At 39.9% G+C, this 26525-nt stretch overlaps 1 protein-coding gene across 1 annotated transcript; it reads left to right on the forward strand.

Annotated features, from left to right (window-relative positions):
- The first annotated feature begins 713 nt into the window (after positions 1 to 713).
- ptgir (prostaglandin I2 receptor) lies at positions 714 to 26483 on the forward strand. Its single transcript, XM_031732826.2, has 3 exons — positions 714 to 944; positions 1141 to 2184; positions 23254 to 26483. Exons 2-3 carry the CDS (start codon positions 1354 to 1356, stop codon positions 23539 to 23541), a joined length of 1119 nt encoding a protein of 372 aa, XP_031588686.1. The 5' UTR covers positions 714 to 944; positions 1141 to 1353; the 3' UTR covers positions 23542 to 26483.
- Positions 26484 to 26525: the final 42 nt, after the last annotated feature.

Here is a 26525-nt window from a genome sequence, read left to right on the forward strand (position 1 = left end):
AGATACAACAGAAGCTATAGGTTTCACAAATTAAGAATGAACCAGTGTGGAAAAGGTAAAGCTGCTCCCATCACAAAACGCTCTCTCTCTCTCTCTCTCTCTCTCTGTATCGCTAGAGTTGTGCTAAAGGCTGCATGAAGTGTAAGCAAGCAGAGATTGAGGCTATTCAAAACACCTTCATAAAAATGAATGCCAGACTCTGCCAAACCAAATACTTATACAAAAGACTGATTAAACATTTTGTTCTTAGCTCACATCAAGACGAAGTCTGTGTGTCAATGTGTGTGTGTGTGTGGGGGGGGGGGGTTAAAAATACATATGCTGTCAGTATCTTCTTCCTATTTCGTATATATAGACCTACCACAGTTTAGTTTACTTTAGCTCACTGTAGCCTAGTCTCCAGGTATTAGATTTAAATGCTTTACAATGGATACGTTAAGTTATACCCCCATCTTTATTCGTGATTTATGATATATTACTCACTATATATTTCGCTGCAAATTCACACTATCTTGAAATCTACACCATCTTGAAGCGTCTTAGGACGGGAAGGGTTAATTCCGGTCAATAGTCACTAGAAAGCACCGAAATTCTATTGGATTTAAATACAGTTTTGCATCAGCTCTAAAGTGTCCTGTTGCTCTAGATGTCATCTGAGTCACAAGTGCAGTGGGAGGGACTATAGCCTAGACTACATCGATCCGAAACCGGTTAGGAGGCGCAGAGACAACAGACAGATAAAGTTAGGAGGAGACGCGCCGCGCCAGCAGTCCTCAAGTCCGTCCGTGAATTGATTCTGTTTTTCCGACACTACCGGCAGCGGTACATTTAAACCCGGTAGACCAGAGCAGACTCGTGCTGCCTTTAATGGTTTACCGAAAGGGGAAGAAGTAACTTTCAAGTACTTTTTACATGCTGCGGCTTTCTGTCAGATCCAGTAAAAGGTGAGTCCGTATTTCTTAGTAAAACTTAGATATATTTTAAGGGTGTCAATGTGATAACTCGACGTGAGAAGAATCAGAAAGGTGTGGCTGTTTTGTATTTTGTGAAGGATTTCACCTAGATTATAGTTTTATGTTTATGAGAACTAAAGATATATATTTTTTGTTTTTGTTTTCTTTGTTTCTTTTTGGTCCACAGAAAGATTTGAAAACTGTCTACAAGAAACAACCAGAGGAGGAAGAAGAGGCTTCTAATATTTTAAGTCAAAACAGGATTATGAGTCTCACTACACGTCTCCTCTGTCTTACGTCTTGCCAAATGTTGCTGTTAAGAGGACAAGATTTTCTATTGATGTCTGGGATTTCCTTATTAATTCCACACTGAAGCGGTTATTATTTTCTTCTCAACAAGATGAACAATAGCACTGTTTCGAATGCATCATGTAACTATACCTGCATTGTGGGCCGCGATGGCAAACCGGCCACAAGTATCATCATGTTTCTGCTTGGTGTTGTCGGAAACCTCCTGGCTCTGTTTATCCTGGGAGTGCATCAGAAGGAGCATCGCTCCAGGTCCTCTGTGTTCTGCATCCTGGTAACCGGCCTGGCTCTCACAGATCTTCTGGGCACCTGCCTTCTAAGCCCACCTGTATTCATCTGTTATGCCCGCAGCATGTCCCTTACAGACCTAGGCGGCAAAGGACTGTGTAACCTCTTCGGCTTTGCCATGAGTTTCTTCGGCCTTGCACCCACGCTCATCCTGTGCGCCATGGCTGTGGAACGCTGCCTGGCCATCAGCCACCCTTACTTTTACTCTGTACACATCCGCCGCAACTTTGCTAAATTTACCCTTCTCTTTATCTACCTATTTTCTGTGGCCTTCTGCCTACTGCCCTTTGTTGGTTACGGTAAATTCAGGCAGTACTGCCCTGGGACATGGTGCTTCATTGACATGGATGCGACTGAGGATGAACAGGCCAACTTGGTTTTGGCTTTCTCTCTGTCCTACTCCTCCCTCACGGCACTGCTGATCTTTGCAGTGTTCGTGTGCAACGGTTCAGTGATTATCACCCTTTGCAAGATGCACAAGAGCCATATACTGCGCCGTGGTTCGGTCGGGTCAACGGGCAGAAAGAGGAGGCTGAGCCTGGCCTGGTTTGGGCAGGGAGAAGAGGAGATGGATCACCTGGTGCTGCTGGCGCTCATCACTGTCATCTTTGTGGTCTGCTCACTGCCACTCACTGTGAGTCTATATTTGACCTTCCCTCTGTGCAAGCTACTGATATTATGTTGTTTTTCCTTTTCCTTTTACTACACAGTCACATTTGAAGAAGAGGTGACACACTGATTGCCTTTTTTGCAGTTTGCTGAAACATGACCAGAGCGTCACAGTGAAATGAAAAGAGGTTATGGAAATTTACAGACAAAAAGGGAAAAGTTAAAGAAGGTTTAGTTTATGTCATCATCATTACTGGCCCTGTCGTGGATGTTTTTGTGCACTATCTGTAGTGATCATAGACAAATCTGATGTAATCTGTAAATAAGATAGATGGAAACACCTGAATTCATCCATTGGTGAGTGCTTTTTAAGGCTCATTTTTAGCTTTGTGGTCTTTGCTTTGTTCCTTTTTTGGTGCAGGAAGTGAACACATTCATCCAAAAGGGTGGAGTGTGTCAGGCTGCAAAAATGCTTATGTCTGCGAAAGTCCAGGTATTCTGCATTGGAGTCTGTGAGGTTTGACTCAGTTTTCCATCCAGCCTCAAGTGGCGATTTGAGGAACTGGAGTTTTTGACACCTCGGTGTTGGCTTCCTTCTACAGGTGCTGTTTGGTGGAAGGCAAAGTTTACTGGTCATTTTAGCCTCAGCGTTTCCTGACTTTGTGTGCATCTAATAAAGTGAATTCCCTTCCCTCCATCTGTAATCATTACAAGCAAGCTTTTGGTGGCATGGCGACGGTTGATGTTTTTGTAAGTTGTGGTATGTGTTTGTCTACCCTGTTGAAGTCTCCTTAACGGTTGTGCTGTGCTAATGAAAGGTGTGTCCCTAAGTGCAGCCTTTGCCACACATAGCACACTGTCGCTGCTTGTGTGCTTGTGTTATGCATTTTTCTTCACAGCTTGGTATCTGCCTCTCGTTAAGAGGAGTGTGCCTACAACCTGACAACCCTGGCAGACTGGTCCGGCCCTGCCTTTCACAGAGGATGTGTGAATCGTGTTATAAAGGCATTCATGTGCTGGCATATGTATATTAGCCTTTATTTTTTTCTTAAACAGACAGTGTCATGATAAATTAGTTTACAGGAAGCTGAAAATGCATTTTGTCATGCTCATGCTATTCACCATCTACTCACCATCTGCTTCTTGGTGGTTTGTGGTAACATTTGCCCTAAAGGTTTGACTAACCTAGGGTATATGTGACTGTACTTGCCCTGAGTTATGGTTAAGAGCGACAGGGATGACGATACATAGTCGTTCACACTCTGAGTAAGAATCCAGGAAACTCCAACTTCACACGCGTCCTTCTTTTGTAAAGACATGCAGACAGTTTGTGTTTCAGTTTCAAGGTTAAAAATGGAAAATTGTTTTACTTTTGAGCTTTTCTATGCATTTCTATAATTGAGCTTTGTTTTCTAAAAAGCCAAATTTAGCCTAACGTTAAGTTTCACTATCAACGTGCTTAAATTATAAGCTTGATATCCGTTGTATATATAGTGAAAGACAATGTTGCAGCAGTGTCTCAGCAGACATGTGTGTGTGTATGGTTGTTCACATTGTGGTTGGGATTGTCGTGTCGAAGCTTCCAGACAGATGTAGGCTCATGATTAATAATGGTGGGTTTGCCTGAGGCACAGCAGATGTGGGCAGAGAAGTCTGAATCTGTTCATTGCAATGAAAACAATGTCGAGTTCAAGTGTAATTTATACTCGCAATTTCTCTGCTTCAAAAAAGAGGTATACAGTCTTCATTTGGTCATTAATTCTTGCACTTCTACAACAACAATGTGCAAAAAGAAAAAACAAGAAATGAAAACACTGAGCATGTGTTTCCGGTTAGTTTTTGTTGTCTCAGATCACTTTTAAGGAACTGAATATACTTTAAAGAATTACGTTTTCTTCTATGGCTCTGCACTCCACGTGGGTTGATGTAGGCGAGATGAAAAGCAGGCACTGGAAAATGAACACTTACATTTTTAAATTTAAGTTTGGCAGGGAATATCAATATTTATCGAATCACGACACATTAATTATTTTCAGTGGTCTTTGGCTCACAGGTATAAATAATGTCTGCGGACTTTGTATTTACAGATCACATTTCACAATCTTGCATCCGCTGAATGGCTTTTGGACACTAATAAATGAGGCGGTGTTTTCTCTGTATTTTTCTGAGGTCTGGTTCTGAGTATGGCAAGATTAACTGTTAGTGGTAAAACACGATCTATGAGACAAAGAAGGAAACGCGATGTATGTCAGGTTTACTGTTGCGTGGCTCGCATAAGCAGTACTTGGCAAGTTTGTCACACTGTGGCCCTGATCTTAATGTTATCTATTACCTCCCACTGGCACTTTTCATACCGTGCAATTGATGTAGACAGCTGGAAACTATTAGGTTCAGTTATCCAATTAGAGGCAAATACTGACACACTGTTACAGATTTATTGTCAAATTTATTGCCAATATGCTCTCTGTTGGTTGTAAAATGTTTAAAAATACAGCTATGAAAAAAATCATCTCCTGCTGCTGGACAGGTTTTAAAGCGTTCTCTCAGGATTATGCAAGTTGATACTGCTGAATTAACACTAAAATTACATACTTCCATTGAAGTTTATAAGTATTAGTTGACAGCTCAGTAAGAATAATGTGAGTATTTAACCTATTGTAATCTCCATTTTAAAGGCTGTTTCCTCCAGGCTAAAAATCAATGCCCTTCATAGTGTCGCTATGGGAACCGACCCATCTGCCCGTCTGGTCAATACCTGGCTCAATAAAGTTGTTTTAGCTAGAAATTTTCCCCATTAGCCTATTTGTGAATAATGAAAAACAAATGGCAGGCCTTTGGTTTTTCCTGGGTTTTTTTTTTTTCCTAAGTAAGCAACTGCATCAGCAGCAGCGTGGGGTCGATTTGATCACTAATGTTTTAACTTATTCATAAAAGGTTTCCATTAGGGCAGATGCCAACTGCCTGTCTCAGTCATCAGGTCTGTATTGATTCCTGTGTGTGTGGTTAGGGAGTGCAAAAAGATCCATGGTAAATTCCACCTAGCCGCTTTTGAAAATATTGCTTGCATCTAAAAAAAAAATAACAGCTCAAATGAGGTTATACTAATTCTTCAGTCATTGATCTTCTGAGTAGTTTTACCCACCGTGTGGCCGTCTAAGTAAGGTGGAAGGCTAGAGGCTGGAAAGTTAGAAATTGAATGACAGTAAATGTCACCCTGTAAATGTTGTTTATTTGTTATTGGTTTCAATCTTCTTCAAACCATCAGTGTTCTGATATGTGAGGTAGGGATTCAAAATAATTTGCTAGTCTAATAGAAGGAAAACAGAAAACATTTAAACTGAGCGCACTTCACATGGACAAAATTAACCTTTGTCCAATAAGCTCTATGAAATATGAATCAAGCTTCTTGATAATCAAACATGTTTTAAATGTAGCTGAAATATGCGTCGTGTATGTAGCACACGCAGTGATTCAATTACAGTGTTTGGCGAGCTTTAGCAGTGCTAGCAGCAAGAACCTTGGTTTCTGCTAGCATCATTATGCGGTTACACATTGCTTTGGCTGCGTGGTTATATTCCAGTTTATTCTGACAAAGCCGACATATAAGCCGCTCATTTTTTAATATGTGAGTACTGCAAAACAGCGCTGCTATCGTCTGTTTACTTTCCCCCTTGCTTGTTTACATCTTCCATTCACAGAGAATAATACTTTTAACCAAATATTATTTCTAGTACGGACCATCAAGAGAAGCAACGTTTAAACATCTAGTCGACTAGTCGCCCACAGCCCTAGTATAAAGTTTGGCATCTCCTTTGCACATTTGTTAAATGTAGACCAAAGATTAAACACTGCTTAGTGGCAGTAGCGGTGAAATAGAAAATAAAAATAAAATTTACATTTTTATTTTGTTTAAAAAACAAATCTATCTTTTTGATTCCATTCACAGTAGATACGTCATGCTACCTTTGATTTAAGAGCCTCAATTACTTTAATGTTAAGTCTTTGGACTTCATATAACTCCTGTTGAGCCCTGGCTCTCTTTCGCTCCGCTGGGGCTAGTAATATACAAATCTGACAGGAGTACAGTGCGTTCTGTGATTTGGAAAAAAGAAAAATGGAAATATCAATTTGCTTCCAATAGCTGTGAGCTAACTGGGCAAGAGGGCTGATTGCTGGGAAGATGATGAACAGCAGGCAGCTTTAACACATTTACGGGGCATCATTCCTCCAAGAATCATCGCAGCGCTTCATAAATCTGGATTGTTTGACAGACCAGGCAAGAGAAATCACACAGAGTGAAGTTTTCAAAATGCTATGTGGAACAGTATGCAGCACACAGTTCTTCTGTTAAAAGACACAAAAATTTCATTGGTAAACTATTCGTGAGGTCATAGATTTAAGAAAGATTGAGGTATTAGTTAACAAAATGTTATGAAGACAAATTTCACAGGATATTCTGCTTTTAGTTCAAGAACATTTAGATGAATGTTCGTTGTTCCCCTGCAGGACTTAAACAAGCATACAACTAAATATTATAACAATAGTTTCAAAACCGCCAGTTCTTACATGCATTAACATGCCCAGTCAAAGCCCAAGCCTGAATGCCATTGAAAATATGCAGAATAACAGGCTTTTAGTGTTTTTTTCAGGGACACTCCTATTCGCATCCAACTGGATCCAGATTGAGAAAATTAGTGTGGATGAAGAGGGGAATTTCCCAAATCCAGACATATCCAGAAGATTCAAGTTAAAATGCCTTCCAGAGGTTGTCTAAAATTAAGCAAAAGTTGGAAGTCTCAGTTGAATTCTTTAATTCAGCTAAACTGTCAACTTGTGCGACTAGTTAGAGAAAGAGCTAAGCATCCCATACAAACATGGGGAGAGTATGCAAACCCCACGCAGAAAGACCTGATGGCAGAATTGAACTCCAGTCCTTCTTGCTGTGAGGCAACCATGCCAACCACCGTGCCACCTGTAAGTAATGCAGTTGTGTTTTCTTGTTAAACCTCCTGCACGACCCTTCTCGCTCCCCATCTTCTCTATGGGAAAACTGTTTCCACACCACGTAGGAGCGAGGACAGGAGGAAGCATAAACTAGAATGGAAAGCACTCTGTGTGACATCAGCATAGGATACCATTACCTTTGCATATGTTTAGGTTGTTGTTAGAAGCACAGTCCAAGCAGCATGGGCGTCGCACTTACATGTGTAAAAGTACTAATGCTATGACAGAGTTGAAAATAAGAACCTTTTTTGTTTCTCTGGTATTTAAACCCCGTTGTGAGGTTTAGTGTTGTCTCTAAACGGAAAGATGATGCTTTGCAATCAACAGCTGACTTTGTGAAAAGAACAAAGAGGTTTCCTTTCCTTTGTGCTTAAGCAGATACACGCATGCAAACATCTATACAGTGTTGGGGAGTTTACTTAAGAGATTAGTAGTTGTCCTGTTAAAACTATATCGACTCAAGTAATTGTAATTGCTTCATCAAAGTAAATCATGTAATTCATTAATTTGGATTGCTTTTGTAAAACTGGGGCATCTTCTTTTTGCTGCTGGTAAACAAGCTCTATATTGTACACTGAAGGCTTTTTCATAAAGAATAAAAAAAGTTTAACCACCCACAAGAAAAAAAAGGGCACTAATAAAAAATTTTTAAAAACTTAAAAATTAAGCCCATATTGCCTGATCAATCGAGTAATTTGTTCACAAAAATATGTAAAACAATTTCATCAATGTTCGTTCCTATTTCTACAGAAACAGTTTTGTTTTTAACGTAAATAACATACTCAAATGTAACTCAATAAAAACAATAACAGCTATAAAATAAACATTTATTTTGTGCACATTACAAATGCACATGCATGTGCACGTATTTATTTTTATTTCAGTAGTCAGATGGCTGCAGGCTCACTGAGCTTGTTTTTTGTACTACCTGTAGTTTTATCCTGTTTGCCTTCCCATTGAACTCATTTTGAAATCGGGCAACAAATGATGCCAACGAATCTCCTGAAGAAACCTTTTGATGTGCCAGTTAAGTGTGGGAGCCAGAGAACATGGCTTTGGGCTCCAGTACAATAAGAGGTGAGCAGCTGTGGAAGAGGTCTTTAATGGCTGAGGAACAGAATGAATGGAAGAGGCTGAAGACAGATGTGGAGCAGATGGGGGCAGCTGCAGCAGTCATCATCTGTTCATGTGTTTTTGGTTCCCCGAATGAAAAATTGTTTGTGAGTGATGATGATTATGTGCTTAACTGAACCTTGTACTGTACTTTGCATGCTTGATTGAGCTTGAAATGGTTAATGTAGTTTGAATACCGTTAGTAAATTCATTTTTAGTAGACTTTTTTTGCGACTTTCAGCTCTGAGAAAGTGAGCCATACATATAGCTGCTTATTTGCACATCCAACAAGTATGAAGCAGCCTAAGCACTTTCTTAATGTTGTGTTTGTGAATGTGCGTGGTCCCTCCGATGTATCTCCGTGACCAACTCCTGAAGAAAAAACAAATCTGTCCCTTTAGCTGCTATATGCTCTGTTTACCATCTAGTTTCCGAGATTTTTGGTCTGCTGTTTGGTGCAGGGTAGGTGACGTGCAGGAAACCTTCTTTTGTGCTGAAAACAGCTGCCTGAGTCTAGCTGATAATACACTGTGGGTTTGTGGCTATGAGAGACTCTTCTATACAAGTCGCTTTTTGTCTCAAATCTAGACGTCAAAACAGTGATTGTTGCGCTTTTGTGTGTCATTTATTTCCTGTATATGGCACTTTTTTTCTCTGTCCTTTGAATGATCTCTCTACTTCCAGCCAGATTGTTTACCACATATTTCTCTGTAGTTACATATTGAATACTTCAGCGGTAAAACTGGAAGGACAAGACATTATGAAGTTATGTAACAGTTTTCCTCCTACTGCTGCAGTCTTGCTAATGCTTTAGATTACAGGCCCCTTAATTCTGCACCAATTTTTTGAAGATAATATAATATCCATCCATTCAAAGATTCAAAGTCATGGTAATATTCCAGCTACCATAGGGCAAGAAGTGGGGTACACCCTGGACAGGTTGCCAGTTTAATGCAAGGCCAACACAGAGAGACAGACATCCAGTCACATTGACACCTATGGGCAATTTACAATCACCTATTAACCTAACATGGACTGTCGGAGGAAGCTGAATTACCCAACGAGAATTATTTGCTATTATTTATAGTAGATACAGTAAAATGTTTTACAGAGGAACCAATGATCCACTGCATAATTCTATATGTATTTGCTCTGTTACTATTGCATATACATTTGTTGATAAATTTGGTTTCTACTGATCTTACTGTGCATGGTCACTAAACCTATGTGGCTGAGGCCTTGACTATTAAAGCAAAAGATCAGCAACTCTATGAATGATTCAATTCCTTTCCACTTGCTAATCCTTATTGGGAACAAAGGCAATTGGTCTAAACAGATATGAGCTGTCCTGCTTTGGTGTGCCTGTGTGCATACAACAGAAAGTACCAACACCCCTTTTTTCATGTAGCTATTTGCTGTATATATAAATTCACTTTGAGAGCGCTGGATAGTTGGCTTCTTTTTTTTGCCACGTGTGTGCGCAGTTATTTGCCTTTTTGTCAACAGTGTCATTGTTCACACGCTGTTGTGTGAAATGTGCTCCACGCCCAAGTTTAGAGTTTCTCAACCTTAGGGCTCGTGTAGTCGCTTCAGATTGTGAGGAAAGTCACAAGACGAGGCAAAAGTTTATGTAGAACAATAAAGTTTATGTAGAACAAATGATACAAAATGATACGTTGCAGGGTGCTGACTACAGTAATCACATTTTCCACAGGCATATATTATGTAATTAAAAAGGTATTTTTGATTTGAAAAACCTGTTTGACTTCTTCATAATGAATTTTATGTCATATATGTGGCTTTATAGTGTGGTGGTTTACACATTCACCTAACGAGCTAATGCCCCCTGGTTTTATGCCCAGGTAGAGACACAAATCTCTACCTATGCATCCAGAGTTAATTCAAATCCTTTTTCATATCCGCTTATCAAATCACAACCACTGATCTGTGTTTCAGAATTGATAATCAGCTTAAGTAAATACACCTAAGTCTAGTGTCCTTATGTTAGCAGCTCCAGAGAACAATAGGATTCTTGTTTTACACTCCGCCTTGTCAACAGCATCAGGAGATAAACGACCTAGCACAATGGCACAGCAGCGAAATACAACACCCTCACATCAAACAGAGGATAATAATGGCAGAATACGCAGAGCATCTGTTGATGTGCTGAAGGACACTTGAAAAGGGAAGCAGTTGACACTCAAGTTCAATAATGTGGTGAAAGCCTTGCTGCAATTAAAAACCATTATCATAGCAAGGCTGGTTTTTAGCGTGGCCAACTAAATGGCTGCTTAGGGTGATCATTGAGTTGGTCACGCTGCCAGCTGGAGGGGCTCCAGAAGAGGAAGGAACTGTAAAAACTGCTAACAGTTCGATCAGCAATCTACAACTGACTGCTCTCTGCAGGATACTGACTCTCACATAACCTGCTTTTAATTTAATCACCCAGCTGAGTAAGAATCATGTATGACTAACCAGGTTACTGATAATTCTTGTAAAGACCTTCCTTATCTCAATAAATCCTATTAATGTGTGTATTTTATGTGCACAGGTGTGCCCTCAGCTCGGGTCATGAGGAAGTCTTTTGAAGTCTTTTAAAGAAAATCTTCTCCACGAGAAAGCTAAACAGTTTTGCTGATGTCATAGTGAAAAATGTAATACTGATTTCCTGTTGCAGAAACTGCTGGCTCGGTAGTGCGGTGGTTAATATGTTCGCTCAACATGTGTAAGATTGCTGGTTTGATTCCAGCTAGAGAAACGAGGGCATCTGGTGCAAAGCTCTGCCAACTCAAACATGTTACCTGCTGTGGTGATGCCTTATCACAAAGGCTGAAGGTTTCTTGTTCTATCAATGAAATCAGAGCATTGCTCTAATTATTCAACACGGAGACAGGATACATCAGCACCAGTATCTGTACTTTCTACACATCACATAAAGTTACAGTTTTACAGTGAAATCATTGATCTAGCATATCAATAAATAAAAAAATGTTTGTGGGTGGAGCTGGGGGCTGAGGGATGAGGGGAGGGGGGAGACATCAATGAATCCTCTTTGTGATTCTTTCCAAAATGCATTTCAGCTGTGCGCGGATTGACTTCTGCCTTCAAAGACATCTAAGACAGAGTATGTAGACAACAGGGACTAAACAAACTAAACAACATAATTGCAACCAGACAGTAGTGACGATTTGGTGGTTTAAAATTTTGAGGGTCAGTGCACCCTGGCTAGTGTTTACTTCTGCAGAGAACTTGAGAATATGATGGGAAGTTTCCTCTGCTGTCATCTTCTCCCAGAGAGTCCTGCAAAATCCTAAAAATACATCATGTTGGCAAATAGCCAGTCCACATAGGATGTATTTGTATAGTTTTAGATGTGTGACCCTCACTGATGGAAACGAGACTAAACTGTCTAAGTAGAGGAACATTTTTTTTTTATTACAGACAAGTTGCTGTTGATAAAAAATGTGCACAAGTGGCACAGCGAGGTGGTTTTTTAAATATTATTGTTTTCTTTAACAGTAAAAATGAAATGTTTGCATGTAGTTTAAAAAGCACATTTATAAAATATCTAACTTTCTTCTTTCTATCACGTTTCTTCTACACAGAACAGAACTAGAAACTGAGATAGAGTCGGCTACTCTTATAGAAAACATTTGAGGAAATAGTTCAAAACTTTACAGCTAATCATCGATAGTTGATGGATAACGTGTGTGTGTGTGTGTGTGTGTGTGTGTGTGTGTGTGTGTGTGTGTGTGTGTGTGTGTGTGTGTGTGTGTGTGCGCGCGCACGCCTGTTATCTGGGAATAAAGACTGAAAACATAAGGAATCAACTGGCTGGCTTCACTTCTCACTCTTTGTGTACATTATGTCTCATTTGGTTAATCTGTCTCACAGTTGTGTAACAGTTAGCTTTGCTTTAGAGTCTGTTCTGTGTGCTTTGATAGTGCCGTAATCCAGACTTCAATCCTTGTTATTATATTCGGTTTGAGAGGTTTTCTTTGATGCTACTATGCTGCTGATCCCCAGCTGACACACACCCAGCACATCGCCTGGCACCTAGATTCTTGTTCCCAGCAGCTCAGTGGGAAAAACTAAGAAATGGACAATGACAGGGAATAATGCTGAATTGCAGCTGTTCTGATCAAGATGCCAGTTAGGAATTCAATCAAAGATCCAAATAAACATGCAAACAAAGCACTTAGCAATAGTCACTTACAGACTTCATAAATGAAGTGCTTTGTGGTTATTTGTAGCTCACATTAGCAGAATAAATGAATTATGCAAACCGCTTTGATAACCTTTAAAACTACACCATACACTAGGCAGTGTAAAAACCACATAGTGATGCAGTGATGCCTTGGCTGTGTTTAACTAGAATAGTGTTGCAATATTGTTGCTAATATGCTGCGCTATTAGTTTAATGAAGTGTATATTGCAGTGTTTTTACTTTAATAATGAAGACAATCCCAAAATTAAAACATCTAAAGATGGTGAGGGATTTATTTGGCTTTGGTTTGCTGTTAGAACCAGTTTGGAAAAGCCCAAAATGAAGGCCTGCTGTGCTTGTTAAGACCTGGAATTCTTCTTTGTATGTCATGCGCTCCTCAATGTGGACAGCATCCATTCATTTAGTTGTGCTAAAAAATATCCAAAATGTACGATGAGAAAGTAGGCCTAGGATTTACAGAATTATAATACGGTAGCTCAAAAGACTGACTTCATGTAAGTAATTTATTTTTTCTTTTATGGTTGCGTCTTCAGCATGTTTAAAGTATTTGAAACAAACTCACTTAAATGTAAAAAAATCCATATTTTACTTTCCAGCATTAAACATATTAAAACTGAGTTTGTTAATCTTGATTTAAAGCCTGTCCTTACGCATGTGGAACCTTTGTATGGTTGTCAGTCCTCTCCTTTCACTGTTGTGCAATAAAGCTGATGAGTTGGATCAAAATGACCTCAGTTAAAAAAGGTCGACTTTACCTTGTGCCAAAGTGATAAAAACACATTCTGAGTCGCTTCCAATGATGTTTGTCTAATAAATATAGTCAACACAAAAGCAACAGTTGTCAGCTGAGCAGACTTTATTGGCATTGCAGTAAAGTGAGGATATCACCTGTCACCTGCTGTGGGTGGAAACACAGTACATGCGCTAATCATAACCTCCTGGGATTTTGACCATTGTGTTTTATTTGACCTTTGTATATATTCATAACTATATGATAGTTAGTCTGGGATGGCAAGCAATAAAATAATTCTGTTTTTTTGAAAGGTCGTCTGAATCGTGGCTTTATCAGCTACAAAGTGCTTCACACATAGAGCGCTCACCGGTTACCTCCACCCCAGCTGGTTGTGTGACCCTTTGACTACGTGACCATGTCACATATCATCACATCACCAGAGTTAATATAATGCCATAACTGGGATGAAAGATGAATAAATCAAACAAAAAAATAGGACCGATGTTTTAAAGCAACAGCAAATTAGTTCCAGTGGATGTTTTTCGCTGCTAACAGCAACAAGGGATTTAGTTCATAGTGCTCGGTTATGTGCGGTTAATTTAGATGAAGTGTGAAGAAGGACATGGATGACATCCAGATGGCTCTCTGTGAAAGAATGTCGCAACCAGGATGAAATTCATCTGAACTGACTTCACTAGTGACATTAAACTCAATCTCAGTCAACAACAGTTACACTTGACTGTGAGCAATTCTGCTCGATTTGAAGTCATTTCAAAAGATGCACTCCCGCTGTTTTCAAAGGGCATATATGACCCTGTTAACATTATATGAAAGCACAGTAGCATCATGTCTGTGAAGGTTCTCAGTCACCCAGGTCGCCGTAGTCTAAGGAGCTTGGAAAGAAAAGCATCTGAACTTCTTTAAGTTTCTTGAAGTTTTAAGTTTCAAGAAACCTAAAGAAGTCCAGACGCTTTGTTTTCAAAGCTCTTTAGACCACAGCAGCATCGGATATGGCAGAGAAAATGGGCCATTTTATCTCCAATGAAGAGGAACTAAAGTGTCGGTCTACAGCTTCTTCTGTTGTAATACTCTCAAGGTTTTGTAATTTGCCCAGCTAAAACACTGTGCCTCATATTTTACACTGTACAGTTTAAAAAGTGGGGTTTTATGGTTTCACGGTTACTTCCACTTCCTCTTTTGGGGAGTTTGAGGAGTGTAGTTCTGACACCAGCTTCTTTTTTTCAGTTGTTAAGCAAACAGCAACTCCTACACATTCGGCACGTCCTGCTCCGGAGACACGATTTAATTGTGAGAGAGTTCAGAGTGACAGCTTTATTTGGCCCTGAATTCTAAAGAGATAATAAAGGTTTGTCTTAAAACTTTTATGTGTTTTCCACAAACTTAGAAAGGATGTAATGGATAAGACATGGTGTATTATTTAAAACAGGAGTCAGTTTTTTTGCGATACCAAGGCATGCATGTTAAATGTAATATTTCTTTGCCCTGAGGTCTTTGCAGACAGTTGAATTGATGCGTGAGTGTTCAGAGTGTCTGTCATTCTCAGAAGTAATTTATACATGATGATCGTTATAGGTTTAATGTTTTCAGGTGCAGTAGCTCACTGCAGTATTGGGCACATCTTAGAGAGGAAGTTCACTAATGGATCGCAAGTATAGACAGTGTAATTCCCCTGATGAAGCACGTCTGATTACAGCAGTAGACTGACTATGCTATCGTCACTTATTGCAGCGTATAGTTTTTTTCTTCTGAAACAGAACACAAACTCTTATAATATGTCTTTCATGGAAATGATCAGCTTAATACTGATCTCTAAAGGCTAGAAGGGAGATGTGTTTTCTGTCAAGTCACTAAGCAATACGAATATCACCATTGAGCCGTTTTACATGCATGAGAGATGTATATCCTGCAGATGCTGTCGGCAGGAAACACCCACTCGTTTTTTCTTCTCTGTACTTTCTCCTTAAGCTCAAATGTCAGAAAACACCTCCTCAGTAGCTTCCCAGGCGCAGATAATGGAACGGTTAGTTAAAAACAAAACAAAAAAAACGGCTACCCTCGCATTATAGTGCCACACTGAATGATTCACCAACTACAAAAACTCAACCACTTCAGGATCTCAGGAGATAAGCATCCTCAGAGATAAGCATCCTCAGACAGCCTTTATGTCATGAAGCCTCGCGCTGCTCTGTTTAAGTGGCTCAGGAGAAATGACACAGAAAACACCTAATAAATAAAATCCTGCATAGCTGTTAGTGGAAATCCTATAATCTCCAATGATCGAAGGATCAATGAACTGTAAAACTTTATAGCAGGGACAAAATACAGAGGACCGGCAGTGTGTTGTTTTGAACCTTTCCCTGACCTTAAATCTGCTGTCATGTTTTGAATGAATGTTTTGATAAATACATACGGGCAGAAAGCAGAGATAAGGTTTGTTGATGTGTGAAGTTGAAGAGAAGTGAAAACTAAACTCAGAGGAAAAAAACGTTTGGATGAACTCACATTTCCACCAATTTACTGTATGTGGAAAATGTCTAAAGACTAAAACTAAAGTATACTTTCAAAAATAAAACCACAAATATGTACACCATTCAGCCACAATATCAAAAAAGAAAACACTGAAAGGTGAAGCACATGGGATTGTTATAACATAGTACGGTCCTGGCGTTTATATGGACGTTACTTTAACATGTGCCACCCAGCAGACCTGTGTTAATGGCACCTTACATGCACATGTGCCCCCTTTCCCTACCAGGACACTGCGTGCATCCAAGCTATACTAAACAAACTGGTCAGGAACAGTTCAGGGAACACATAGTCCTTGCTTTGCATCCCACAGGACCCAGAAGCCCTTCTCCCAGTGTTGAATGTTAGGCATGGAAAAACACCACTAAAGGGAGTTTCACAATAAAAAGGCCATTAATTTTTCTGTCGTGGCTCATCTGTGTGTAGTTAGTAGTTTTTATGATTCACCTCATTTAAAGTGCTGAATGAATCAGATGCCTCCATGCTATGTAACGGTTATAGATCTTTGTACGATTATCTTTGTCCCTGCACTAATGCAACCTCTTTGGCCAAAAAACAGAAATACAGCAACGTTTCACGCACCTTTGGTAAATTGCGCTCTCATGCTGTTGCCAACTCTACAGCCCAAAATGATTCATTTGTTTCCAAAAAAGCAGGATGAGAGCATAATCAAGCTCAAGCCTATAAATTTATTCCATGGAGGATGGGTGTGTTAGATTTCTCATAAAGACTTAAATGAAGTGAACCAAAAAGTCTGCAAATGACTCACTATTGCTTGTAAAGGCTAACAGCTGTAAGCAAGTTATGAAGCTGAAGGCAACAGTATATCGTCTGTGTGAGCATCACTGAATCACTTCAGAGCAAAATATAAGTGGATGAATCAACCTGAGGAAAAAGGTCGTATGGTTGTGTTACTGCTAGCTTACCCTTGAAGGGATGGCTACGGTGAAAGGCTTTTACTTTTAAGGTCAAGTTCAGGTCAAATGTTAGGATTCAGCAAATAGTGAGTAGATCTTCATGAAATGACTGTAAGTATGACGTCCTCTGAAACGATGATAACACAAAACTGTAGGTGCAGAAACTCGTTAAAACAATAATGTTTGTGGCAAACGTCAGTACATATTAAGCCACATCCATACTTAAACCCGTTAAAATCAGTGCTTTTAAATTAAGAAGATAAGATAAGATAAGATAACCTTTATTAGTCCCACACGTGGGAAATTTGTTTTGTCACAGCAGGAAGTGGACAGTGCAAAAGTTATGAAGCAAAAATTAGAATACAATAAGAATAAATACCGTACACAACTGTACAGAATAGAATAAAATAAAATACTATATACAGTAGAATAAAATAGAATAAAATATACAATAGGATAAAAATAGAATACAAATGCTATATACAACTGAGTAAAAAATACAACGATGCCAGAAAGATTATTGCACTTAGTGTTATTGCACTTAGTGTTATTGCACATGTGTGGGTGTGGGTGTTAGATCAGTTGAAGTCTTTGTTGTGGAGTCTGACAGCAGTGGGGAGGAAAGACCTGCGAAATCTCTCCGTCTCACACCATGGGTGCCGCAGCCTGCCACTGAAGGAGCTGCTCAGTGCTGTCAGAGTCTCCTGCATGGGGTGGGAGATGTTGTCCAACAGGGATGACAGCTTAGCCGCCATTCTCCTGTCACTCACCACCTCCACTGGGTCCAGAGGGCATCCTAGAACAGAGCTGGCCCTTCGGATCAGCCTGTTCAGTCTCTTCCTGTCCCCGGCAGAGATGTTGCCGCCCCAGCAGACCACACCATAAAAGATGGCTGAGGCCACCACAGAGTCATAGAAGGTCTTCAGGAGTGGGCCCTCCACTCCAAACGACCTGAGTCTCCGCAGCAGGTACAGCCTGCTCTGCCCTTTCCTGTAGAGGGCGTCTGAATTATGAGTCCAGTCCAGTTTGTTGTTCAGATGAACACCAAGGTACCTGTAGCTGTCCACAGCCTCAATGTCCATACCTTGGATGTTCAGTGGTTGCAGTGGAGGATGCTTGTGCCTGCGGAAGTCTACCACCAGCTCCTTGGTTTTACTAGTGTTGATCTGGAGGTAGTTCAGCTGGCACCAGTCCACAAAGTCTTGGGTCAGTCCTCTGTACTCCTTGTCGTCCCCATCAGTGATGAGGCTGACTATTGTAGAGTCATCAGAGAACTTCTGCAGGAAGCACTGGGTGGAGTTGTGGGAGAAGTCTGCAGTGTAGATGGTGAAGAGGAACGGAGCCAGAACCGCTTCCCTGTGGGGCCCCTGTGCTGCAGACGACCCTGTCCGACACACAGCCCTGAGTCCTCACATACTGTGGTCGGTCGGTGAGGTAGTCCAGAATCCAGGTAGTGAGGTGATGGTCCACTCCAGAGTTCTCCAGCTTGTCCTTCAGGACCGAGGGAAGAATGGTGTTGAAGGCACTGGAGAAATCAAAGAACATGATTCTCACAGTGCTCCCAGCGGTCTCCAGGTGAGCGAGGGAACGATGTAGGAGGTGAATGACGCCATCATCCGCTCCAATGCCAGGCTGGTAGGCAAACTGAAGTGGGTCCAATGATGAGCTCACCAGGTGCCGAAGCTGAGATGTACCGAAGAACAGATCAAATGAGTCCGTGTATTGTGAATTGTGGGAGTCATAGCTTTAAACTTACGCAGCCTTAGCTCAAGCTATGAGCAGTGTTACTGACACAGGCTGTGTGTTTTTCAATGGAAAAGCTCTGAGGGACCTCGCACTACACAACACGCCTTCAAATTCCTGAAAAGCAAGCAACCGGGCGGCGAACACTGCGGTGCATTAGGTAACTAAAGAAGCAGCTGTTTTCTGTGGAAGTTAAAAAAGCGCAAATATTGAATACAAACATGAAATAAGCTGCACACATGATGTCAGTTTTGTATTAATAGTTCAGTTTCTCCAACTAAAAAAACAAAACAAATATTGCAGGTTTAACAGGCGCTAATGAGATTGATATTGAGCTTCTCTTCTTACTCTAGGAAGGAAAGAAATTACACATATTTTCCAAAAATTTTAATTCCTTCAGAGACTGTAATCGATCTGTAAATGATCTCTGAAAGCCCCGTTTTCTCTGCACTGTCTCCTCTAAAGTTTCAGAATAATCTTACAGTGAAACAGGATCAGGAAGACAGAGTTAGGGGAGTCCGCTAGGACAACACGATAGGCAGTAATGGGTTGTAGAGTGTAGAAATCCATTATGTGGTCTGTTTCCTGAATGAAACAGCCATCCGCAGCCTCTTACATGCATCCTATGTGTGTCTTACATGCCTTATTTACAACAGATGGCCTGGATCCAGGTACATGAAGACTGTCAGAACAAAGAAGCGAGATCCACAAAAAACAATTTGAGCAAAATAAAACAAAAAAAAATCTCCAAAGCAAAATACGGGTGGCCTAAATAAAGGATAACTGCATCTCCGGTCAAACCAGAGCAAATGATGCCATGTGCCTCCTCATCTCCTCTGTCTTTCATCACCCCCCCCATGACCCAGAAATCAATCTAAATATGCCATGCTGAAGGATGTCTCGATTCCTAAAATGCATCTGGCAGAGAGAGAAGAGAGGAGGCTTGTTGGAAGAGTTATATTCGAGGGTGCACAGGTGTTGCATCCTCTGCTAAAGTGCTTTTACCCATGACGCATGAAAAAGGCGCGTGACACGGCTGGAATATACAAACCATGGCATTAGGGGGGGTTCTGTAAATAAAGGAGTCTCTGCATTCATTCGGATTGTTGTGCTACATCCCTTTAAAATGATGACGTCTAAGCAAAAATACCTCATTTTGTTATATGCCTGTTGCCTTGGCTGCTGGGTAGGATTAAGACTTGAGGAGAGGTGGTGAGGGAAGGAACTGAGGACTGAGAAAGCTGCATGCAGGCAAGGTAAAACCATACTGACAAGTCCGAGGGCCGTCGAAATATCAAAGTAAAATAGTTTAGCTGAAATAAACTTGTCTGGTAACAGTGCCCTCCAAAGCTTTATGCGTATAATTGTGAAATGTTTAAAAATCCATCGATTTTTAATCTGCTTTAAAAGATACAGTTTTTGATTAAAATGAAAATATCTCCATGGTTTCATTCAGTATTTGTAATTACAATTTGCAAGGCTGTGGGTGGTAATAGATGAATGCAACTGCACATGTACGGCACTTTGTTGGCTAGATTTATATACAGTACATATATGATACATTATATGCCTTCATCACGCCTTCCCTGCAGCTCTCTGGTTCTCTTTTCTCCTAAATAATCCCCCATGATGCTTTTCCTCAGTGTCTGGCCTGCTCTTTAAGCACAGACAGATCCATTAATATGCTCCTGTTTAAGGAGAGCCTGACATGTCATCAGTTTTGGCCCCACAGCCTGTAGTGCTTTGAGAGGACGGCTCGTGATTTGTGTTTCTCTCTGCGGGGCTTAAAGCCTGCCGAGAGCACCATAAGAGGCAGGGTGGCATGCAGGGAGCACAAGCATGAGCGAGGGTGGTAATGTGGAGTGAGACAACAATAGCGAGGAAGGTAGCAGAGCACACGAGTCTGTTTGAAATGTTTCTGGCAGCGCAGTGTGATGAATTAAGTGTACCATAACTTTGCATTGAGCACAAGAAAGCATTTGTCATTGTGTTTGTTAGTGTGTTTAATGCCAAGATTCATTTTTGTTTGAAACATTAAATCAAATAAGAAATTACTGCCAGCATGAGACCTGTTCCTAGGTCAGAAGCCAAAATAGTTAAGGGTGTTGTTGTATTTTCTTTATTCTTCCTACGAACATCTTTCTCTATGATTCTCCAGAGCTTTTAAAATGTATCTGCCACCTCTATTGTGCTGACATCTTTACACCTGGGCCCTTTTCCACACGCACGCACGATACATAAATCTCGAGTTTACTAAATTCAAACTGTTTGTTTGAATTTAGTAAACTTCAATTTTTCAGCATGTATGTCAGTGTAACCTTTGATGTCGAGGTAACAAAAGCCAATTTTAAGTGAAAGACTAGTAATGTACGTGATGAACGTTGGGAATCACGAAGCTGTTAACAGCCGTTTCACGCAGTGATGAATTAAAAAAATAAATTCTCAACTAACAAAACAAACATTCAAAACTCTGTGAATACTTCCAGATGAGTTTATTAAATAACCGCTCCCCAATTTTTCAAAGTTTTATTACCGCTCTTGATGCTGCAGTGACTTCCTGCTTACATACTTTGGGTGACTATTTTTCAAGTTTGCTGGCATTTCATTTACACACAGTCGACATTGATAATTTTATTGAGTTCCAACTCCATCTTGGAAGCTACTGGTTTTTACTAAAGCTAGAGTTTTTTTTTTATTTGTTTATTTTTTATTTTACTACCAGTTGCTACTAATGTAGTAACAAGGAGGGGAGAATCTTACTAATAAAGTGGTGGCAGCAGGTAAATTGTGAAATTTTGCAGTCAATGCCTGCAACAGGTTTAAAAAAGGAAATGTGTTGTTGTGTGAAAGGAAGTTGAGGACACATTATCTCAGATGTGTTTTCGTAAAATCCCTCCATGTCTTATCTGCCATGTATTAAGCCTGTGAAATCCGCTAGAATCTGCCAGCGTCAGTTGTGCAATTCAAGAAAGTTTAGACGACTTAAAATTGCATGATTACTTCCTAAAAAGTCAAAAACATCTGGAGAGTATTTCATTCCACGCTCAACTGTAACTGCTACTGACACATGCAGGATGACGGCTCTCTTCCAGGATTTTGATGTTGTTATACCGTTGAGCTCAACGCCTTCGGTAAAACCACATGATAAGTGCTGTTATTTTGGTGTGCTTGCTCTCTTATTCTGTGTTGTCTTTTTTTTTAAAATTGTTTGTCATCGGCGTACCCAGACATCTTTAGGTGAAATATCATGTTTGGTTGATTTTAGCCAGCTGAAAAGTGTGCGAAGCATGCTTGTGACTGGTCCCTGGACTGGGTCTGGACTCTCCCTCAGGCCTCTCTCATGTTTCTTGCTTATTAGTTTTCAGTCCAGTCCCTAGCAACATGGAAACATTTACACCGATGTAGAAAAGCAGTCAATCAGCACAAGCCATTAATTAGGAGAATGTTTGTTGGATATTTCGTGGAGGAAATGGAGAATTGTTGATAGAGAATGGGAGTGAGGTGACAAAGATGCTTTGTGGGCCAGCTGCTGCTTCTCTCTCTGCCCTGGCTTTGTAAGCAGCCAGCTGCTGCTGCTGTTGTCTGGCCTGCTTTTCTCCAGTCTGTCATACCATAAAGGTTGATACAGGAAAAAGATGTGGTTTTAACATGCTGCCTTATGTGGGTCTGTTTTCGGAACACTTCGTACATTTGAAACTTAAAGATGCGCTTACACCGAGTGTGGTGATGCTGACAGTTGTTAAAGCCTTGCACAGCAAGATGAACTGCCGTCTCCGTCGACACTGATGCTGAACACGCAGTTGAGTTTTCATCTGGCTTTAGCAACAAAGTGCCGATGACGCCGCTCTATTTGCTGGAGGAAGCTTCGAATGGTTTCCGTCCAGTTGAGACAATGTTTATTCTTTAATCTCTTTAATCGTGTGCCAAAAACTTTCCGCTGTCAAGATGTTTCCTCTCAAAAATTTGTATTAATATTTTTACAACTACATTATTACCATTTAATAACTTTTTACTGTTTGTCTTCTTCTCCATACTTTTGTCTTCATCATTCTGGTACAAGCTCATCTTGATTTTATCCGTTCAAGGATTATTTTAGAGAACTGTGTCGGCTCTTTCAGATGTTTTCTGGCAAAGTCTAATCTGACCTTCCTGGTGTTGAGTGTAACCAGTGGTTTGCACCTTGTTGTAAACTCTCTGTATTTCCATTCATGAAGGCGTCTCTTTATTTTAAAGTTTGACAATGATACATCTGCCTCCTCAAGAGAGTTCTTGGCTCGGTTAGATGCTATGAAGTTGTTTTTCTTAACCTTGGAAATAATTCTGTCATCATGCACTTCAGTTGTCTTCTGTGGTCTTTCAGGTCTTTTGGTGTTGGTGAGCTGATCAGTGTACAATTTTAACAATGCACCAGATTATTTGGGTTTGTCAGCCTATGATGACCTCCCGCACTTACACTAACAGTGAACAGCTATGACATACAAATTCAGTACTTTGAAGGGAACGGGTCTTACTTGGCCATAAAACTGTTTTGATTGTCCCAATAATTTTGAACCTCTGAAAATGCAGAACTGTATATAAAAATGTCAGATTTTTATTTATCTATTTATTTTGTAAAACCCCTTGAACTAAGTTGAAATTTTGCACTATAAACCCATCTTGATTGTTTAATTTACAATTCTACAAAAATTGGGTCTCTAACTCTTGACCTCGGCCTTGTAGAAGAGACGGTACACAAACGTTTACACTTGTAAGCTGGAAATCACAGAAATTGCATCTAACCTTGACGCTCTCTCTGTCTTTTCTTTACAGATTGCAGGCTTTATCAATGCGATCCATCCATTTTGCGGTGACATAGAGAACCTGGCAGCTTTCAGATTCTATGCCCTCAACCCCATCGTTGATCCTTGGGTCTTTATCATCTGCCGCAAGTCCGTGTTTCGCCACCTTTGCTCTCTGCTGAGCTTCCGGTTCAGTAAAGGAGCCGTAAAGACGACAGCACACTGCGCTCTGTCTTTACCCCTTGACAATGTCATACAGCGCAACCCACCGGATACGTCAGTTCCACCAACCAACATGTATTCCAATTTACCTCGATGACCCACAAAAACCCGTGGCAGTGCAAGGTGATGGCCTGGAGGCTGGAGGACATTTCTATATGGAAAAAACTTTTAAGGAAAACTCCAAAATTCCTGCACCTAGTATTTGAAGCCACAAAGACAAGACTGTCACAATTTAAATCTACACATGGCTGTTAAAATTTCTCCCTTAACTTTGGAAAAAGTGACTGCACTAAGTGTTAACTTTCCACTAACAGACGGAAGTTATTTCAACATTGCAAGGGGAGCTGTGCCATTAAAACAGCACTGTGACTTGGAACTAAGACACTTACAGTCATGTCAGGCCAAAGGATGACATACTGTAAAATCAGAATATATGCAGTTGAGGAAAGCTGTATGGAAATGCATGAATGTATAGTATTTCGTTTTTATCTCGGTCAGTCGGCCCTTTCTTTAAGGCACAGTAAGTCTGTTAATGCATTATCTAAGTCTAAAGAATGGATGAGATGAGATTCAGCTCACGCAACGTGCCTGCTTACACGGTTTATTTGGATGACATATGTGTGTAACAGATATACAAGATTGTTACTGAACTGTCCACTGCCCATAATCCAGAATAGCCTTAACAAGTCTGCCACCATGCGATATCCCCATGTGGAAATTAAATGAACTTACAGGAAATGTCTTGAAAGACTTGTGTGTCTCATACTATGACTTATCTATTAAAAATGTCTTTGTGTGTCATGAAACATGAATTAAAAAACATATGAATTACATTTAAATCAAGTAAAATTTATTATGAATAGGAATAAATATAGAACTAAATTACAGTATGATATATAAGTCTCACAGAACTTTCTGTATATTAAGCAAACATTTACTAATGGAGACAATGCGGCCGGGGGGATTGTTTGTTTTTCTTTTTATTTCTTTTCCAAGCTGAATGCTAATGATATCAATGTTTGTTGTATGTGCAACATATGCTAATGTTTAGCAGATCCCGTGTTAGCAATGCTAATTACTAATGTGTCAGTAGTTATTATGAATGAGCATGAGTGAATCCAGTGAAGAAATCAAATTTGGTCAAAAACCAAAGCACTTGTATGGACACAAGTACTGGGCCACCTAAAAGAGCTTCTCAGCAATGGAAACACATACCATGAAGCTCCCAGGACACTGTTTACATGCTGATGTTAATGACAGAGGAAGTCTGGAACTCTGAAGTTACTGAGTCAGCAGAGAGTTTGCAACTTAAAATTACTGCCCTTCCTCGGTACTTTTACGTGGTCTGCTTCTTCATGAATGAGTTGCTGCGGTTACTTAATGTTTCCACTTGATTTGTGGAATATCTAAGAGGGAAAACATTTTACAAACTTAATTGCTGCAGTGATGGTGTCCTATTACGGTTCCTTACTTGAATTCAGTGAGCTCTTTAGGACAACCGGCTTTCTCACAAGCGTTTGTAAAGGCAGACTGCATGGCTAGTCGATTTTGTAAACTTGTGGCAATAAAATAGAAAGCAGCTGTATTTGAAGATTAAGAGATGAGGCCTATTTCTTTGTCTATATAGTGTGTTTTTATTTAAGACCAAAAATCTCAAACACGGATTGGCGCTAGACCAAGACGTCAGTAGGTTTTTCTCAATTTTACAGAAAGGTCCCAAAGGGTCACATTTTTCTGCTCTGCATTGTGCTGACCAGACTCTGCTGGTGGCTTCAGAGACTTTCTCAGACATCGCCCACATTGTATTTACTTACATATGAAGAAGCAGTAGGCAACAAAGTAGAGACCACCTTATCTCGACTGAGGGATAAACATAGACTGTCCGTCTCAAGTATAACAACTTCCTGCGAAGGGGAGCCCTCAGAATAGGAGTAACAATAAAATCTGTAAACACGTGTAATGTCCTTTTTCTCCAAGAAAGTGTAAACTCTTCTACAGTTTATATCAGAGTCTCCTGAAATATCCTTTCTTTAAAAAAATCACATCTTTGTCAAGACTTATGTATCAACTGTTCCAAGAGCAAAACCACTGTGACTGAAAAAATGGATTTCAGAAACGTAAACCTTTTACTTCTTCAGGAATTAAGATTGCCTGACTCATAACACTGACTATTTTGTGTTTCATGTGTTTGTGTTTGTATGTGTGTGTTTTCTAAAAGACATCCTCTACCTTTTTACACCGATAAGGTTTAAGTGAATGTGAAAATGTAATACAAATATATGTTTATGTATATATGTTAGTACAGTAGAAGCTTTTCATAATTGTGCTCTGTTGGGGAAAAAAACCTGTTGTAAAAATGGCCTATTCCTTTTACCACTTACTTTAGCATTAAAACAGTAATGTGAAGGTAAACCTGCCTTTTTTGCAAGTCTAATAATAATATTTTATGTTGAGAAATGAAATGGATTAGTATAGGTTGTTACTATTCCAAACTATCTCTGAGATTTGGGTTACTTCTTTTTCAGAGGGTTTCATTCCTGTGGGAGGCCTGTTCATAATGTCACTGTTTTGCTTGAAAATTGCATTCTGCTTTTCTTCCTCCTTATCACAGATCTCTAAACTACCTATGATGATTGTGAATGTTATTTTAAGAGCTTTTTGCTTTTAAAAATTCTGTGCTGCTGCAAAATGCACTGTGAGAATTAAGACTTTTAACTTTAAAGCTGTAACTGTATTAGTGCCGTTTTCCTGTGCTGTAAAGCAGTGTGTTTTAATGATCATGTAAGTTTGATTTATGCAACTGCAAATGTATGAGTATGACAAAAATTGCCTTTTTTTTTTCTTCAAAACATTTTTGTCTTCGATCCACATTCACGTTTTGATTTCACTTATGCTCAGTCATGCATGTCTCGATGTTAGACACATTACCACCCACACATTTTGCTCTTCGAGCTGTAAATCCATTGAATTGAATGAAAGAATATCATTCATTCTATCATTAACATTTCATTCATGTGAAATAAAATCTCATTACAGTTACAATCTTGTCAAAAACTCTTTTGTCCATGTAAAAACAAAGCA

This window comes from Oreochromis aureus, linkage group 14 (genome assembly GCF_013358895.1).
Source record: "Oreochromis aureus strain Israel breed Guangdong linkage group 14, ZZ_aureus, whole genome shotgun sequence".
Lineage (NCBI taxonomy): Eukaryota > Metazoa > Chordata > Actinopteri > Cichliformes > Cichlidae > Oreochromis > Oreochromis aureus.

Excerpts from the sequence above, each read along its gene's own strand:
- ptgir (XM_031732826.2), top strand. The coding sequence starts at position 1,354 with ATGAACAATAGCACTGTTTCGAATGCATCATGTAACTATACCTGCATT. Across the intron at positions 2,185-23,253 it reads TCTGCTCACTGCCACTCACT|ATTGCAGGCTTTATCAATGC; the intron begins GTGAGTCTATAT and ends TTTTCTTTACAG.